The following is a 17,597-nucleotide window of genomic DNA, read 5'->3' as shown; positions in this document are numbered from 1 at the left end:
TTTTGACTGATTATGTTCAAATTTTAAATATTCATTATACATCATGTCATAGATAAACAGATATATTGGTTTGACGTTCCTATTCAAAATGGCCGAATGGTGGTCATTTTTGTGCTAAAAAAATCATGAAATATCAAGCATTTCTGGCATTTATGGATGGATTTCGTTCAAACTTGGTAGATACATTAGACATTACAGATTCCTGATGCACGTCATTTTTTTTTTCTCAGATTGGATTTAAAATGGCTGACTGGTGGCCATTTTATTTTAATGATTGGGCTTCATATCTCTTAAATGCTTTGACTGATTATATTCAAATTTTATATATTCGTTATACATCATGTTATATATATATATATACATGTATTCAAAATGGCTGATTTTGAATGCTGTTCCAGAGCAATATATCTCAATATGGACAAGTACTTTTTTGATGATCAGATACAAATGTCAATCATTTTAATGTTAAAAAATCATATTCCTGACATGGTTATATTCCAGCTATATTACTATAAACAAAACTATATATCTTAAATTTGATAACTAACGGGGACTGTGCCATGCATGGCTTGTCTTTATAAATTATTTGTCATAGATGGATGAGTTCATTCAAGATCAGCCAGCACTTGTGTTGAAGGTAATTCACAGAACTATGGAGCCTTGACTATGCATTAGATCAGCAATCATTATTAGTCTGTCTCCTTTTTATAAGATATCTTGTTTTGTTCGCAGACAGATTTTTTATGCTATCAGCATGTGTCCCAGAAGGACAAAATGAACCGTTAATGTCAGCGTTTATGTCACTGCTGTCACGTTTAGTTTACAACTCATTGGGTTGTGTAATGACATGTCACTCTTTAAAGGTGACTATTATGTGGAGGTGAATGCGAGATGCATTCTGTTTCCCATCCCAATCACTGACTTTCATATTTGATAAATATCTGGATTCCCAGTTGGAGATCTGAAGCAAAAGCAGTGTGAAATCTGTAATTATGAAAGGTGTGCAGCTCGGCAGTTTTTGCCTGCCTCTTGTGTAATGGAAGGTATTATACATGTATGTACATAGTTGAACAAATTCTGTTGTTATCTTTATTGTTTTTTGGCATGTGTTCTATCCCCCTCCCCCAAATCTGACAGTTTCTGTTATTTTTAGCTCTGCTGTTGACTTCGTTGAGTGGAGCTAGTCATACTGTCATCATTATCATCGGTATTTTGCATTGTCTTTTTACATTTTTGACTTCTTACTGAAAAGTGCAAGTCTGATTGGTTTTTAACTTTGTAACTCATTTGTTCATTTCATGCAGATATCTTTAATTCTAAAATTTTTGGCAAAAAGTGATATTTTCATCTTTTGGAAAACAGCAAGTATGATTGCTTTGATACTTACATACCTAGGTACCTGTACCTAAGGTGGAGCTTTGTCAGATTTGTTTCTTTTGTAATATTTTTATCATTTTTAATAATTTTCTACATTTTATACATTTTGAGTGGATCTCATTTTTGTTCATTTTGTGTTGATACCTTCAATTCTTAAATTTTAGTCAATATTTCTGTCAACTTTGCTATTGTTGACTACTTATTGAAAATTGCTTGCCTGATTAGCTTGATATTTTATATATGAGCGAGCCTTGGGAGGACTTTTCACGGTTGAGGATTTTCATAAGGATAATTTAAAATTGAAAATTTCCAATTTTAGTAAATATTTTTTATTTTTGTAAGGCTGCCTGTTCTTTATATTCAATGGACCAAACATACAAGCTGTGATTGGTCAGATTCTACAAACTATGATTGATCAGATTCTACAAACTGTGATTGGTCAGATTCTACAAACTGTGATTGGTCAGATTCTACAAACTGTGATTGGTCAGATTAAACAAACTGTGATTGGTCAGATTCTACAAACTGTGATTGGTCAGATTCTACAAACTGTGATTAGTCAGATTAAACAAACTGTGATTGGTCAGATTCTACAAACTGTGATTGGTCAGATTCTACAAACTGTGATTGGTCAGATTAAACAAACTGTGATTGGTCAGATTCTACAAACTGTGATTGGTCAGATTCTACAAACTGTGATTAGTCAGATTAAACAAACTGTGATTGGTCAGATTCTACAAACTGTGATTGGTCAGATTCTACAAACTGTGATTGGTCAGATTAAACAAACTGTGATTGGTGAGATCATACGAAATGTAATTGATCAGATTATACATATTGTATAATTAAATTGAGAACTGGATTTTTTGTTCTTCTTTGTCAGCTCTCCTATAGTTGTTCTGTGTTAGTTCAAGTCCATGCGTACCTACACAAATACATTTTTTAAATACACTTTTTAAAAATCAAGTTTATTGTCCACTTGTGTGCATTTTTGGACATTATCAATCTGCATTTGGTTTGCCATGTAATCCCATGTACATGATTCGGTTGTGATATTAGGCTGATACCAATTTACAACCCTTTAAAAAGCGCAGTTCAGTGAAGCACAATCATCTTTGTATTTTAACTACACCAGTAACAGTTAAAGAAACAACATGTAAGGCTGCCCATTTAGAGAGTACACCCTAAATCCACTCTCAGTCTGTGCACGTGTATAGTGTGTGCCCAGCATACAAATATAGATTGAATTCAAATTCTACTTTCTTGTCTTTTTATAGCAACTTGAGCATGAATTAGAAAAGCTTTTGGAGAAATCAAGAGCTGATGAGAATGAGAAAAGGTAAGCCTGGTTGATTAATTAATTTAAAGTTTTATGAACGATGGGTGACAACTAAGTTTCAGTATTTAGGGTTTAATTGTTGACTGCATGTTTGACTGAATTTATTGCATCGAGTGAAGTCATGTTTGTAAAATATATTATCGGTATTAAATCACTAAATATTTCATTCACATTTAAAGCCCTGGGAATGCTTGAAGGTAATAGCTGTTGATTGCATGATAAATTATTAACATTACTTTTAATGCTCCATTGCAATGCCTATTTACTGCCTTTACTCTCAAAGCACCTATTAACATTTTCAATCAGTGTTTCATTTATTACCCACAATTCCATACTTGGATTTATCAAACATCAGTTATAAGTTAAGTGGATCATATTAAGACGTATAACGGTCATACATGAATAATAGACCATTTTCCGTTCACTGCGAGAATCACACGTTATGCGTGCAATCGAACGTAAAAACAGGACAAACAAAAGTCATAGCGTCATAGTGGCGTCAAACATCGCGTGGGATTCAACAAACTTAAAATACGAAATAAAGAAATTTGAGTTGAAAATCAAATCGTTCGATTTTTACAGCAGACGTTCGACGCGCGTCTTTCATGCATTTCGCGAGATCTCGCAACTGTACGGAAAATCACCTATTTACAGATATCATTATTCATATGGTGTGCTGGTTTACATTTCAGAGAAGTATATACTATTTTCTGATGCTTTGTGAAAAGATTTGCTATAGTTGTAATTATACATCTTCAAATGTGAAATACCCCCCCCCCCCCCCCCCCCAACAAAAACATGTGCAATGAACCAAACTTTGAAGAAAAAAATCCACAAGCTTATCATCCTGGTTACCAAGATTTATAAATGGTGGAAAAGACAAAACACAAGCTGTTCAGTAACAATAAAAATTGAACTTTTTTTGATAATAAATTGAAGAACAAGATAAAACATTTTATCATTTCATTACAATTCACATATACATTGTATACTCTCAAGCAAACATCCCAACATAATTAAAGAACTTGCCAATTATATTTACACAACACAATAATTTATTTAACATTTAAATACTATAGTTACATACTTTTAATAATATTTTACATATATCTTGTTATTATTTTAAAACTCTTTTTTGCTGTACTTATCCTATGTAAATCTTTTTACACGGAGGCAATAAAGTTATTATTATTATCACGTGAGAACTCCTATGCATTCACTTTGAACCTATTCTTGCAGATCACATACAATATTTATAGAACTGATACAATTTTCTGGTCATCCAGTAGATTTTAAGTCTTGTTGTAGATATTACATGTTTATTCCAACATTGAACTTGGACTAAGGCTCAATACAATACCGTATCTTAACATGGTATCGCTCATATTAGCAGACTGCACATTGCAAAATGAATTTCCGGTTTGTAATATTTCTATTTGTTTTCTTACAGGAAACTTCTCAAGAAGCTGAAGCTTATATCAGACAGTTCTACAGATGCCTCAGAGTCAGAGTCATGCCATGATTCGTCGACCTAATATTTGGATCTGCAAAATTGCACTAGCTGGCACAATGGTGTCAGAGTACACCATGAGAAGAGGGACCCCTCTCTCATTAATCATTTCCACATATAGTTGCACACTGTGTTGTGGGTGATGACTTTTGAACTGATGATGAACTACGTGTCAATATGATGAGCATCACTCATTTTTTTAATGGACTTATAACTCTAGCTGACAATGACTCGCTGAAATGATGTTACAGGAGTAAAACAAAATGTGGATATGGAATATGCCAAGTAAATATTTATATATAAACGGACAGACTTCCATGCTACCTTCAAAATCAGTGGCTCTTTGTACATGTATATGTAGATCAGCATTAAGTTATTTCTAGGGATAAATTGAGGTGTTATATATCGACTTTATACATCTCATAGATTTGGCTGAATATTCAAGTAGGCTCACTTTTACATTGTTCTTAAGGTAGAGATATGAGAAAGTCGTGTTTTAATTATATTTTAATGCGTTTTGAGTCTGCAAAATAAGAGTTTGCAGTCATTCTTAGGTGAATGAATTGTGCACCTAATTTCCCATAACTTACAGGTTAAGTAGTCTAAGAAATTGTTTTTATTTACTCCTATGTGTGAAGCACACATTGGTTGTCATTGTGGTTACCCTGTTTGTGTGTCTGTATGACTGTTCCACCATTATCTCAAGTAGCAATCATCGCATTTCAATGAAACTTGGTATGATGTTCTGGAAAACAGATAGACCTGATTAGTTTGGGGTTAAAATCTGTGTATACTAATTATCTAATTTGCATAATAATTAGTCAATTTTCAGCTTTTCTACTAATATCTCATTTTTTTTAACCAGTAATTACCACCACAAGTCTATGCTGATGTCAACCTAAAATAACGTGAGATTATATGTTTATCACATACATATTTCCACAATATGACATAGTGAAACAAGGGAGTGTTCACTGTGGAATTATTGCTGAAATAACACCAATACAAATAGATAGCACTGCCTTTGTTGACACTACAGTGTTCTATTTCACACAAACGTCAGGCTTACAATGTCTGATTCAATTGTGATATTAATTATTATTATTATGTTTCAACCCCCAAAAAAGAGCTGAATAATAAAATTCTAAAAATACACACGTGAGATTGCCAAAATGAACCATTGTTATTTTACCATATATATCCCCGAAGAACGTTCAGGTACTGCATGCAATGAAAAAAGTTCGGCAATATGTGACGTCACATTCTGGTGATTTGGGTTTTTAATCTGTCCTGTCTTATGTCACACTGTGGTGATACGAGAGTTACGCATGCGATAAATTGCTGTAGTCCCGTGTTTAGGAAATTATTGATGTCTTGAATTGTAAACTAGTTATTATAAATTTTTTTCTCTGTCTCTACCTTAAGTAGATTTTAATACCAATTACACTTGTCAACAGTATTTCTAATTAATTATCCTGAGACAGTATTTCAAGATTATTATATTAATATAAAAATTGTACATATTTCTGTATTCTATATTTCTAATGGCTTAATTGCAATAAAATTAGTGAAAAAAAAATAAATTGAATAATAACTTATAGTTTTCAGAGCCTAAGAATACCAGTAATGAATTGTTGTTCACTATGAGTCGTGTACTTTACATACAATGTTGTAAAATGAACTACATGTGGTCACTGTGTATTTTTTTTTTAATTTATTTATTCATTTCGGAGTGTCTTGTTGACCAGACTCCACCCAGGTGGGCTGATGCACTGGGTATTTTCATTGTATATACATGTCACACATTTAAAAACTTTGGGGGAAATTAGGGACACCATATCAGAAAAAATACAGCAGGATTTAAAGGGCGGTAGTCGTCACGGCGCGCATGCGCGAGATATATGGGTCTCGTATAAATAAATATGGCGACTTTGACTGTTGTGCAGATCCACGAGTACAAACTGACTGAGACATTACCAACTTTAATTAGGTATTTTTTAAGTGGCCGGAAAGTATGGAAGGAGTCACCGGTGATAATTAATGCAAGTCACGCCAAGGTCAAACCTTGGTAATGTGATTTCCATTAGAAGAGAGCATTTGGATTGTGGGACAATAAATGTTTATCAACACAAACGTCGCACATGCACAGCGTGATGACTGTCGCTCTTTAAATGCTATGCTTTAGTTCTAGACCCCCCTCTCAAAGCAGTGTATTGTTTCAATGTTCCCATCACATTGAAATATTGTGAGGAATGTGGAGGTGATACAGAACGGGTTAATTTGAATACAAACGCCTGTCAATGTTATCACTGTGAAGTGAAAACAAACATGTTTCTCATGTAAAATCCGGAAATAATTCTGTATCCACCCTTTTCTTGGAATTTTAGTTAAAGTATGCCCTCTATGGCAATAATTACACGTGATACAATGTCCTTTTATTTTTTGACAGGGTCCAATTAAGCTGCTTTTGCATGAATACTACAAATACACTATAGTTACTATCTTACATCTGCAATAGAGGCGCATACAAGCCAGTAATACAGTGTTTATTCATATGATACAGATGTCAAGTTGTTTTGTTAAACAGTACATGTGCATAATTTGTCAAAGATTTCTATCTCAATGGACAGCCAAATGTTTGAAAATGTTAATGGCTTTATTTAATGAACAATTGTGTGAAATTTTGGGTTGAGTTTGAAGTTGACTGGATTTTGTATTCTAGCCATTAGCAGGACAATTAAAAACAAAGGAATGCATCATACTTGACAGAGGGCAGACATGTACAAACAAAACATTGTTAACCCTTCTGTTAGTGAAGCCTGGGTAACTATAGCCTAAATTCATTGTTTTATAGTATTTCATTTATAGAATAGGTAATACTATTTATCTACCACTTCACTAGAATTGTTTTTTATCTGTTCTAAATATATAAATAAATACTATTTGATGGTGCAATAAAACATTGCTGTTGATTCTAATAGTGTGTACATGCTTTAAGGTTGGTATACTTTGTCCGATTTATCTGTGATTCAGATTGTGTCTGATCAGATTTTGACATGTTCAATTTTATCAGATTAATCTTGATGAAATTGCATGAGATAAATAAACATCTATTCTTACATCAGATAATTTAGATTGTGTGAACCAGATTTTGGGAATTAAAATCTACCTAGAGCAGCTTTTTGACAAATTCTCCATTGCTGGGCTTATTGTATCTAAGCGCTGACATTTTTAGTTACAAATGTATTACAGAAATATATTACTAGAAGCAACGCCCCTGCTTGGTTTTGAACTTACAACTGAAGGCTAGCATCTTGTCTTTTGATCTACCAAGAATTCAATGACATTAGCCAGATTGTAAATCTTGTCAGGTTCGAAGCGTATTTAGTTTGATTATGCAGTGTAACATCAACCAGCAACGACTTGTGTGTAGATGTTACATACAAAGCACAAACATGCACAAACACCTAAACATAATTGGCCAGTACAAACTACAGGTATGGTTGATGTATTGTTAGTCAAATAAAGTAGTGTATTCTTTCATATATTTGACTTCCATTCAGACCTGCAGCTCTAATGTTGTTCAAATGTCAACAAATACACTCCCGTCAACATAAAATCAGTTCTGTGAAAAAACACCCATACATTGTACCTGGGAGTGAATTTTAATCTGGGGCACACCATTCCTTAGATGCTTGTGTGGCAGTTTTTGGGCTGCACACAACACACCCGATGCTCTTTTGTTAAATCCTTTCGATCTACAGCCTACATTTATATGACAAAAAAAACAAAACAAGCAGCCTATCGGCTGAGATAGCTCTGCTGTTAGAAATGCACATTTCAATTAAAGAACTGAAGACATCATCAGAAAATGAACAATATGTATAGTATCAAAGCAATCGGACTTACAGTTTTTAACAAGAAGTCGAAAATATCACTTTCTACCAAAAATGACCAAAATATTCACCAAAATTAGAGAATTGAAGATATCATCACGAAATGAACAAATCTGAGAAAGGTCTACATGTAGTATCTATATATGTAATATCAAAGCAATTGAACTTTTGGTTTTTAACAAGAAGTCGAAAATATCACTTTTTACCAAATATGACAAAAATATTCACCAAAATTATAGAATCCAAGATATCATCACGAAATGAACAAATCTGAGAAAGGTCTACACGTAGTATCTAAATATGTAATATCAAAGCAATTCAACTATTGGTTTTTAACAAGAAGTCGAAAATATCACTTTTTATCAAAAATTACAAAAATATTCACGAAAATTAGAGAATTGAAGACATCATCACAAAATGAACAAATCTGAGAGAGGTCCACATGTAGTACCTATATATGTAATATCAAAGCAATCGGACTTGTGGTTTTTAACAAGAAGTCAAAAATATCACTTTTTACCAAAAATTACAAAAATATTCACCAAAATTAGAGAATTGAAGATATCATCACAAAATGAACAAATCTGAGAGAGGTCCACATGTAGTACCTATATATGTAGTATCAAAGCAATTGGACTTGCGGTTTTTAACAAGAAGTCGAAAATATAACTTTTTACCAAAAATTACAAAAATATTCACGAAAATTAGAGAATTGAAGATATCATCACAAAATGAACAAATCTGAGAGAGGTCCACATGTAGTACCTATATATGTAATATCAAAGCAATCGGACTTGTGGTTTTTAACAAGAAGTCGAAAATATCACTTTTTACCAAAAATGACAAAAATATTCACCAAAATTAGAGACTTAAAGATATCATTACAAAATGAACAAATCTGAGAGAGGTCCACATGTAGTACCTATATATGTAATATCAAAGCAATTGCACTTGCGGTTTTTAACAAGAAGTCGAAAATATCACTTTTTACCAAAAATGACAAAAATATTCACCAAAATTAGAGAATTAAAGATATCATTACAAAATGAACAAATCTGAGAGAGGTCCACATGTAGTACCTATATATGTAATATCAAAGCAATTGCACTTGCGGTTTTTAACAAGAAGTCGAAAATATCACTTTTTACCAAAAATGACAAAAATATTCACCAAAATTAGAGAATTGAAGATATCAACATGAAATGAACAAACCTAAGAGAGGTCTACCCAAGGTACATATACACCAAGTATTAAATCATTCAGGCTTGTAGTTTTCAAGAAGAAGTCGAAAAAGTAAAACATTGACACGGACGACGACGACGGACAATCACTCATATGATAAGCTCCGCTCGACAAAGTCGACAGCGGAGCTAAAAATTTATTGTCCTTGCTATTGAGGGCAGTCAGTGCCATCCAAATTTTTGTGTGAAAGAAGCAAAATCACACATTCCACAGGCAAAGCACATTTTAAACACATGTAAATTTTAAATAGTTTTTTAATTAAAAAATGAATTAAAAATGTACTCCTAAATTTTAAGTTTGTTTCTGCCCGTGGAACCAGGGAGCTAATAACATAAAACGTTTTAGCACATCTTGACACTAGAGGGCGCCTGTGTATATAAATTTCAGTTCCACATACAATGTGCATTGTTCTTATTCCACTTTCATGTCATAGATTGCTTCATCAAAGGCTTTTCTTGCCTTCTTTAGTTCTTCATTCATTGTTAGTAAGTCCCTAACCCTGGCATATTTTCTTGGATCTTTGCGTATGAGAAAGACAACGTCTTCAACCTGCACTCGTCCTACTCGCCCAACCTCCATAGCCTTGTGTGTCTACAAAAGAAATTAACAAAAATTAAATTAATTTTTTTTCATCATCAGGAAGCCAGGAATTTAAAACTAATTTAGTCAGTGTCCAAAACTCAACATAATTTTTCAATATTGGGCCACTTCACTTTGTCTTAATAGTTTAAAAATGAACATCGTGATTCTTCCCCCTTAGTAAAATATCTCGCAATGTTGAACTTGGCAGTTCCTTTCTCATATTTTTTAAGTGTTATTTGCTGGGAATATAAGGAGTTAAAAAAATCAATTTTCATACCATTTCTGTAAGAAACTCCGATACTAGATCTTCCAGTAAATCCACTGTTTCTGTATAAGGATTCTGGTCATCTCCAAAACCGTACATCATACATCGTACTGAAACAAAATATGGAAACTAATAAATGGCAGAATATTTAACCCTACAGTCATATTTATCAACATCTATTAAAGTTGTATCATTGGGTATTTCAAGTAGCTCTGACGTACATAAAAATTGTATGTGACATATACCATGTATGTGTCATCTTCTTGACATCATCCCCAGCCAACGATCATTTCATTCGGCCATTGACAAAATCAAACACAATGGCACATGCTCTGGTGTGTTTCCATGGTAAATACTGTAAAACATGTCTTTTTCGCGAGCATGTCTTTTTAATGAGAGAACTGATTCGCTAATTCAAGATGTCGCTAATGACTTTATTATAAATTCAAGATGACCAAGGCATGGGGATTTGTATACAGTAATCCGGAACATAAAAATCTGGGGCGCTTCCTAATTACACTTGACAGTTTTTCTTTGTTTTTATGGAGATGATATCCGTGCATTTGTTTTGGCACGTGACAGACAAGTATTATCAAAACAGGAATTCAACAATGACAAGAGATATTCGCTAAATCAACATTTCGCCATTACGTCATTTTACCGAAATTCGCTAAAATTGCATGTCGCGTTTTCAACAGTAGATCAAGTGTTATGATGCATTTCCATAGCGAGTCGAACACAAAGTCGTGAGTTTATATCGGTTAAGCTATAACGTGATACAAGACTAACAAATCTATTGATTCAAAATTTGGGAATGATGCTAGTCGTTGTTAAAATGTTGATCAATGAATAAAGCTATTTTGCACACCCAATCAAATCATTCAATTGATTCAAGGTCAAATACAGCTTTTCCAAACAAAATCATGCTCAGGTTCGTAGAGAAAGCCATGGATGGTCGGCTTCAGCGAATCGACAATGGCTTCTTGATAACTGCCTAACAATTCTGATCATTCCTATAAATTTGATTATGATTGCGGCAGTCATAAATTTCATCAAATCACATGCAACTTGTTCATTTTATGACTTACATTCCTTAGAAAAGAGTCTTTTCCTTTTTCCTTGACTTGATTCTCCTGGAGTTTCTGCAGAATCATGATGCTCTTCATCATACACCTAGAAGATAATTATTGTAGTTGTATATATTATAAGAGTGTCTACATGAAGTCACAGAGCAATCAAAAGTTCTATTTTGATAAAATGTAGCATGCATCAACAAAATGGCTATTTGCATGTACCTTGCATACTAGAGCTTACTAATTGCTATTAATAGTTGAAGTACGGCTTTGAGGACAGTTTACAGCCTGTTTGGAAACAAGGTTCTAGTAAATGTTGATTCCTCTATATTTGACCCACATACAACACATACATTCCTGTATCTTATGCGATACTGCATTTGTGTTACTTATTTTTGTTGGCGCATTAGCAATCGACTGCCTGCTATTCACAACCAATTCGAAAGAATGTAAATTTATATGTATGCTTACTACATCAATCAAATCATTTGATACATAAATTAGGCCAATTTGTGATGACACTGAAATGCTTATTAATATTTATAGAGACACAAGTTTCTTGTTTGTTTTGCAGTAAACTCCACTTTTATGGTAACCCAGCTTTTGCAGTTAATTTGAAGCATATATACAAGGTAGAATTTGATACTCTGAAAAAACTTGTCTACAAACAAACTGCTCTGCAATTGGTCTGAATGTTAGGGTTGGCTAGCCAACACAGTCAATCAAAGAAGTGTTTGCATTGTTGGTAAAAATCACAGATCGTTTTCAACATTGATAAACATTGGGCGGAAATTTACCAGCACACATTATCACACGTTATGTCAACAAACAAATAAACTCTGCCGTGAATGGTTACTCTTTGATGGCTTTCACTATCTGACGTTCCTGCAATTTTATTGGTACCGACAAAAAATCGTAGGGAGAAGTGAAAAACTACATCGTTCTGTGTGTTGGGTTTGGAGCACCGCGGAGGGCGCAACTCACGCGACCTCGTCAGGCTACCCAACAAAGACAAACCGGCCATTTTTTACAAAGCAGCAGCAACTGCAGTTCAACAAACAGGGTTGTTCATACCCATAGACACGTCTAACTGAAGATATTGTGCCCGATACAATACTGGGAGTGAAAGAATATGTAGATAAACAAGTCAGAACTGACACTGTTTAAGGGACTGCAAACAATACATGTACACTCAGATTCCTCGGACAGATTCATAACTTGATGCTCTTCGATATTTCAGTCTAAATTTCACTCAGTCTGAAAGATGTTTTATTTTGAAATTTAGTGTCCTCAGAATACTGGACTTCTAAGCCTTGAAGCCAATAAATTCAGAGAAAAACAAACAAACCTACCTCTGAAGGAAGCGGTTCCGCCATGTTTACACTTTGAATGCTGGGTAGTAGCGTTGCAAACAAGTGATAAATACGTTTATTTTAAAACATTGTTTTATTTATTGTTGGTGCAACTAGTAATTTCAGATCTATTAAAAAATAATAATAATATTATATTATGCAATTGTATCTCGTATTCGGCTTCGATTAGATAGTCCTTAAAACCGGATGTAAATCATCAACCGGTCAGGTCAGGTCATTGATACGCACGTTTCGCACGTCTTGTTTATTTCTCGCTCAGTGATCTCACGATTTAAAGTTGATTCGCACACGGTATAAAAACAACGATGCCGGGATCAAATGATCAAAATAACAGTACAGAGAAACCGAAATTGAAGGCGTGTTGTGCATGTCCCGAGACAAAAAAAGCCAGAGATGCTTGGTGAGTATGCCCGTTATTTAGGACGACACACTGCATATTGTTGCGTGATACACTTGTACTAGTAACAGGACAAGGTCGAGGATTTGCGCAATAATTTTTCAAGAGAAAACAGCGTGCAGGCCCTATTCTCGTGCATTAATGGGCAATGAGGAATCCTTTATTTTATTTATAATGGATGAACTGTCAAAAAAATGTACGTAAGTCGTTTTGTAGTAACTTGACACGGAAGAAATGAACAGTGTGATCAGTGCGCCGCGGACGCCTGTAATGCAAGAAGTTTTCTAGCAAACTACATGCGACATACATACTTAGTATACTTTTATACTCGTACTCTTAAGGTGGCGCAACACAGTTCAATGGAAGTCTTTGTTGTTTATATATATATATATATATATATATATATATATATATATATATATATATATATATATATATATATATATATATATATATATATATATATATATATATATATATATATATATATATATATATATATTGTTTATATATATATGTATTGTGAATAGTTTGCTTATTGCTATACAAGATCATATGTGAAAAAACAAATTGGGGTCACGCACCAAATTATTTAAAATTAATATGATAATACATAATGCAGATTATTATATATAATCCATCAATACTTTCACTTGTGTGAATATATATTTATCACTTGCATATTTTCACAATATGACAGAATGAAATGATGGAGTGTTGACTGTAGAACTATTATTGAAAAACTGTAAAGGGGGTAATTATTCACTGGGTTTTAATTTAGCTTATTTCGCTGACTGGAATAAGCGCTAAGTTAAAACCAAGTAAATATGTAAAATTTAGCATAGAACACATTATCTAAATGACGAAACCATGAATTTAAAACCCACTGAATATGCCTGAAATGGTAATTCAGTGAAATTTAAACCCATTGAAAATTAGTCATTTTACAGTAACACCAAACAGGGGCGGATCTAGGATTCTGGAATAGGGGAGGGGGCGATAAGTTGGCAGAGGGCCAAGTTCCCGAGCGCTGAGGGCACGAAGTCCTGTTAGCGCCCTCGGCACCCCTCTAAATCCGCTCATGCCAAATACAAATATATCATTGTGCACACCTCATATGCTAATTTGTTGACATTACAGTGTTCTATTTCACGTGAACACTTTCTGTACAGTGTACTTGCTCATAATATTTGTTCAAATTCAATTTTTTTTCAAAATTTCGATTGATTTGTTGGAGGGACTGAATAATATGTTTCGTGACATATTGAATATAGATCAGACAACAGCAAGCTAAACGTGAAAGTTTTTTTTTTTTTCAGCATTATGGAGAAAGGAGAGAGTGAATGCAGTGACCTCATTGAGGCACATAAAGACTGTATGAGAAAATTAGGATTTAATATTTGACATTGACGTCATAGGATGAATATAATCTGTAAATAATTTAAAGTAAGTACCACTACTGATACGGAGCTAAATACATTATTTAAAACCAGTGAATATTTAAAGTAAGCACATCAAATCCAGTTCACATGATTAAATTTAACTGATCAGATTTATTAGATCTTATGAGAAAATGGATATTTACACTATCAGTTTATTGGATCAGATTAATCTGATGAATTAAACACATTCAATGGAAAAAAAAATGACCGAACATGAGATTTTGTGGTTACATGATCAGATTCATCTCATAAGTAATCTATTAGCCTGACAAGGTCATGTGAGTTGCGCCCTCCACTGTGCTCTAAACCCAACACACACCTGACAGAATGATGTAATTTTCCACTTGCCCTGACAATTTTTTGTTGGTACCAATGAAATTGCTGGAACGTTAGAAAGTGCCAGCCATTAAAGAGTAACCATTCACTGCAGAATGTATTTCCGCCCAATGTTTATCATCTTGTTGAAAACAGTTGGTGATTATTGCCGACAATACAAACACTTTGATTGACTGTGTTACCATGACAACCAAAATGAATATTCATTGAACTCATTGCAAGAAGGCGTTAACTTTGTGCAGTATTGATCTTGTCGACGAAACATACAGTATTCTGTCAGGCGTTAGTGAGGTTTGATGCCTACATGTCAGGCTCGTAATCTATGTAAACCAGTCTCAGTTTAATCTTAAATTGATTTTGTGTTCCACTTACACTTGTGTCTAGACACAATGCTAAATATTTCATTATCCAGTTAAAATTCAATTATAATGTCTGTATTTCACACTGATCAACTGATAAACTTTGATATTAAAAATCATAAATTGGATTAAATAGTCCACAAATTCATAATTATGTTGACCCTGACGATTTACCTTAATCTGAGTTTGTGTTCTTGTGCAGGGGGAATTACTGTATTGCCTTATTAATAATGTTAGGCAAATGTTTTCCTGTTCTATGCTACAAATTTCTATATTGTGACTCTAATTTATTTTTAATTTCTTTCAGTTAACCGAGTGAGTGATCCAGTCTTAGATTTCCTATACTGTGAGGTGATAGTATAACATGGTTTATGCAGTACTACACAGATGACTTGGTGGCTGAAGATGTGACTGAACACTGACTAGATCTACTAAAAACTGACTATAGTTCCTAAAAGTTTCTGACAGTCAGTTTTTTTTTTACTTTTTCAAAAATTTGTTTTATACCAACAGTACAGTAGGCATACTATAGTTTTATTAATTTATACCATATTGCTTTGTCAATGTTGTAAATTATGTTTGTGTTGATTAATAGCATTATACAATGCAGTTGACCATGTTTATTTTTCTGATTGTGATTTAATGACTATATGCAATAAAATGTAATTGTTACAAGTTTTCTGTGCCAGTTAGTTACAAAGTGATTAAACCAGAGGGTGACCATTGAACAATTAAGGGAGAATTTAAAACATTAAAAAAAAAAACAGACAGGAAAAAAGTGCATGAAACATAATAAAATCTTGTTCACTATTCAAAGCATAGTTTTAATATCATTTTTTAGTTCTTAGTGAAAGGCCCATTGGACCCTGTCTTCAATGTTGTAATTTACATAAGTGTGCATATTGATTGGCATTCCCTTCATCTTTATAAATATTTATGAATTTAAATGGCACTTGAATTTAATCAACGAGTTCCATTAACAAATAGCAACCTCTAATGTTATCTTGAATTGTAAAATTGATAAAGAAAATGCTTGACAATACATTGAATATCAGTTATAAAGAAGTTTATTTTTCTTTCATTAATAATTAAAGTGGGGGAGTTGTCACGTGCGCATGCGTCAGATGGCCGTAGCGTGACATTGTATACAAACAAACGTTTACCCATGAGCCTTTGCATTATTAGCGCATGTTATATCTGCTTGGGACTTGATTCCCGTGCGTGCGCAGCTGACAACCCTATCGCTTTAATATATAATATTGGATAACATTATCGGTGGCGCCATCCTTAAATTAGAAATATACCACTTTGATCTATCTGAGCTATGTGCTGCTTATAGAACAAATGCAGTATTGAAATGTTGATCAGTTATAAAGTGTTTATTGCTGCTGCATTAGAAATGAAATAATTAGAGATTCTCTGGCACCACACTTAAATTCTGAATTCAGGTATACAGATATGCTTATATTTGCATGTAATCAGTGTTGCTCCAGGTAAACTACTAAGGTAGTGCAAATATAATTAAATTAATGGTGGTTGCGATTTTGGCTATTCTACTAGTTGGAGACAAACAAATACTTGAATACATAGATAAGTATTTTGGTATGTATCCTTTTAATAACGTTTAGTTGTAAGAACTGGTACATCGATACGTTTTTATTACAACACATTTACAGACTTGTGGTTTACAATGTATTTTTTATTGTTTGTTAAAAATAAATATTGATAATAATTCAGTCGAGTAGTCTTATTTGTGCTGATGACATTGTATACTGTATAGCGTAATTCTGATATATATGGTAATGTTTGAGTGACACTTAGTCTAAGCAACGTCAGCTAAGGGTACTCCTATTTAAAGGAATATCCGACATTGAAAGCCTTTGTTAAAATCATGTAAATTTAATTAGTGTATGTTACGCAAATTATTTTAAAATTGTGAGTTCGCAATTTTATCTAGATGATTTATATTTGCAACAAATATTATTTAAACACTACGGTCACAGTTTATTGACTGTGTAACACTGAGAAATAAAGTACATATGCTTTAGTACGCAAACCTAAAATTGCATTTATATTTCATCATAAAAGTTGGATTACTTAACCAGAGATGCGCTCCTATCATTTATGTGAGCAGAAAGGAGCAAGGGGGGATAGCTGGTACAAGTACAGGAAATAAAAAAGGCATTTTACGTTTTTACAGAAAATAAAATGAAAGTTCCATTTACAGTAACATATAGGTTTTTACACTTTACAGATGAAGCAAATTTCATTTAACATTTTTATAATATATTTGATAATTTGTGTTTAAGAATCAAAATTTGCAATTGCCTAAAAATTACAACATTTAATTTGGAAAATGCTTTATACGCTTACAAAAAATAAGTTCTTATTACAATTACGAACGAA

General features: G+C 33.2%; 3 protein-coding genes across 3 annotated transcripts in view; 2 read left to right on the top strand and 1 right to left on the bottom strand.

The window, feature by feature from the left end:
• Positions 1–7,204, top strand: part of LOC100372155 (uncharacterized protein C6orf118-like) — a 93,025-nt gene extending 85,821 nt beyond the window's left edge. The window contains exons 6-7 of the mRNA XM_078007662.1: positions 2,655–2,716; positions 4,167–7,204. Of these exons, the coding sequence (XP_077863788.1) occupies positions 2,655–2,716; positions 4,167–4,251 (147 nt within the window). The 3' untranslated portion in view covers positions 4,252–7,204. The remainder of the gene's footprint in view (positions 1–2,654; positions 2,717–4,166) is intronic.
• Positions 7,205–9,600: 2,396 nt separating this feature from the next.
• On the bottom strand, positions 9,601–12,684 carry LOC100368224 (transcription initiation factor TFIID subunit 13-like). The gene is made up of 4 exons (XM_002734411.3): positions 12,637–12,684; positions 11,300–11,384; positions 10,224–10,321; positions 9,601–9,955 (listed from the first exon to the last, which is right to left on the bottom strand). Exons 1-4 carry the CDS (start codon positions 12,658–12,660, stop codon positions 9,776–9,778), a joined length of 387 nt encoding a protein of 128 aa, XP_002734457.1. The 5' UTR covers positions 12,661–12,684; the 3' UTR covers positions 9,601–9,775.
• A 172-nt stretch (positions 12,685–12,856) lies between these two features.
• Positions 12,857–16,927, top strand: LOC102805509 (cytochrome c oxidase copper chaperone-like). Its single transcript, XM_078008923.2, has 3 exons — positions 12,857–13,057; positions 14,374–14,500; positions 15,499–16,927. The coding sequence occupies exons 1-2, from the start codon at positions 12,963–12,965 to the stop codon at positions 14,456–14,458; spliced, it is 180 nt and encodes a 59-aa protein (XP_077865049.1). The 5' UTR covers positions 12,857–12,962; the 3' UTR covers positions 14,459–14,500; positions 15,499–16,927.
• The last annotated feature ends 670 nt before the right edge of the window (positions 16,928–17,597 follow it).

The sequence above is a fragment of the Saccoglossus kowalevskii genome, chromosome 11, assembly GCF_978046115.1.
Source record: "Saccoglossus kowalevskii chromosome 11, keSacKowa6.1, whole genome shotgun sequence".
Classification (NCBI taxonomy): Eukaryota; Metazoa; Hemichordata; class Enteropneusta; family Harrimaniidae; genus Saccoglossus; species Saccoglossus kowalevskii.
This window is presented reverse-complemented; position numbering and strand designations above follow the sequence as displayed.

Bases quoted from the DNA above. Each gene is read 5' to 3' on its own strand.
- LOC102805509 (XM_078008923.2), top strand. From the start codon at position 12,963: ATGCCGGGATCAAATGATCAAAATAACAGTACAGAGAAACCGAAATTG. The intron at 13,058-14,373 runs GTGAGTATGCCC...TTTTTTTTTCAG, and splicing joins AAAAAAGCCAGAGATGCTTG to CATTATGGAGAAAGGAGAGA.
- LOC100368224 (XM_002734411.3), bottom strand. From the start codon at position 12,660: ATGGCGGAACCGCTTCCTTCAGAG. The intron at 10,322-11,299 runs GTAAGTCATAAA...ATTTTGTTTCAG, and splicing joins AAGACTCTTTTCTAAGGAAT to TACGATGTATGATGTACGGT. The intron at 9,956-10,223 runs GTATGAAAATTG...TTTCTTTTGTAG, and splicing joins CGGAGTTTCTTACAGAAATG to ACACACAAGGCTATGGAGGT.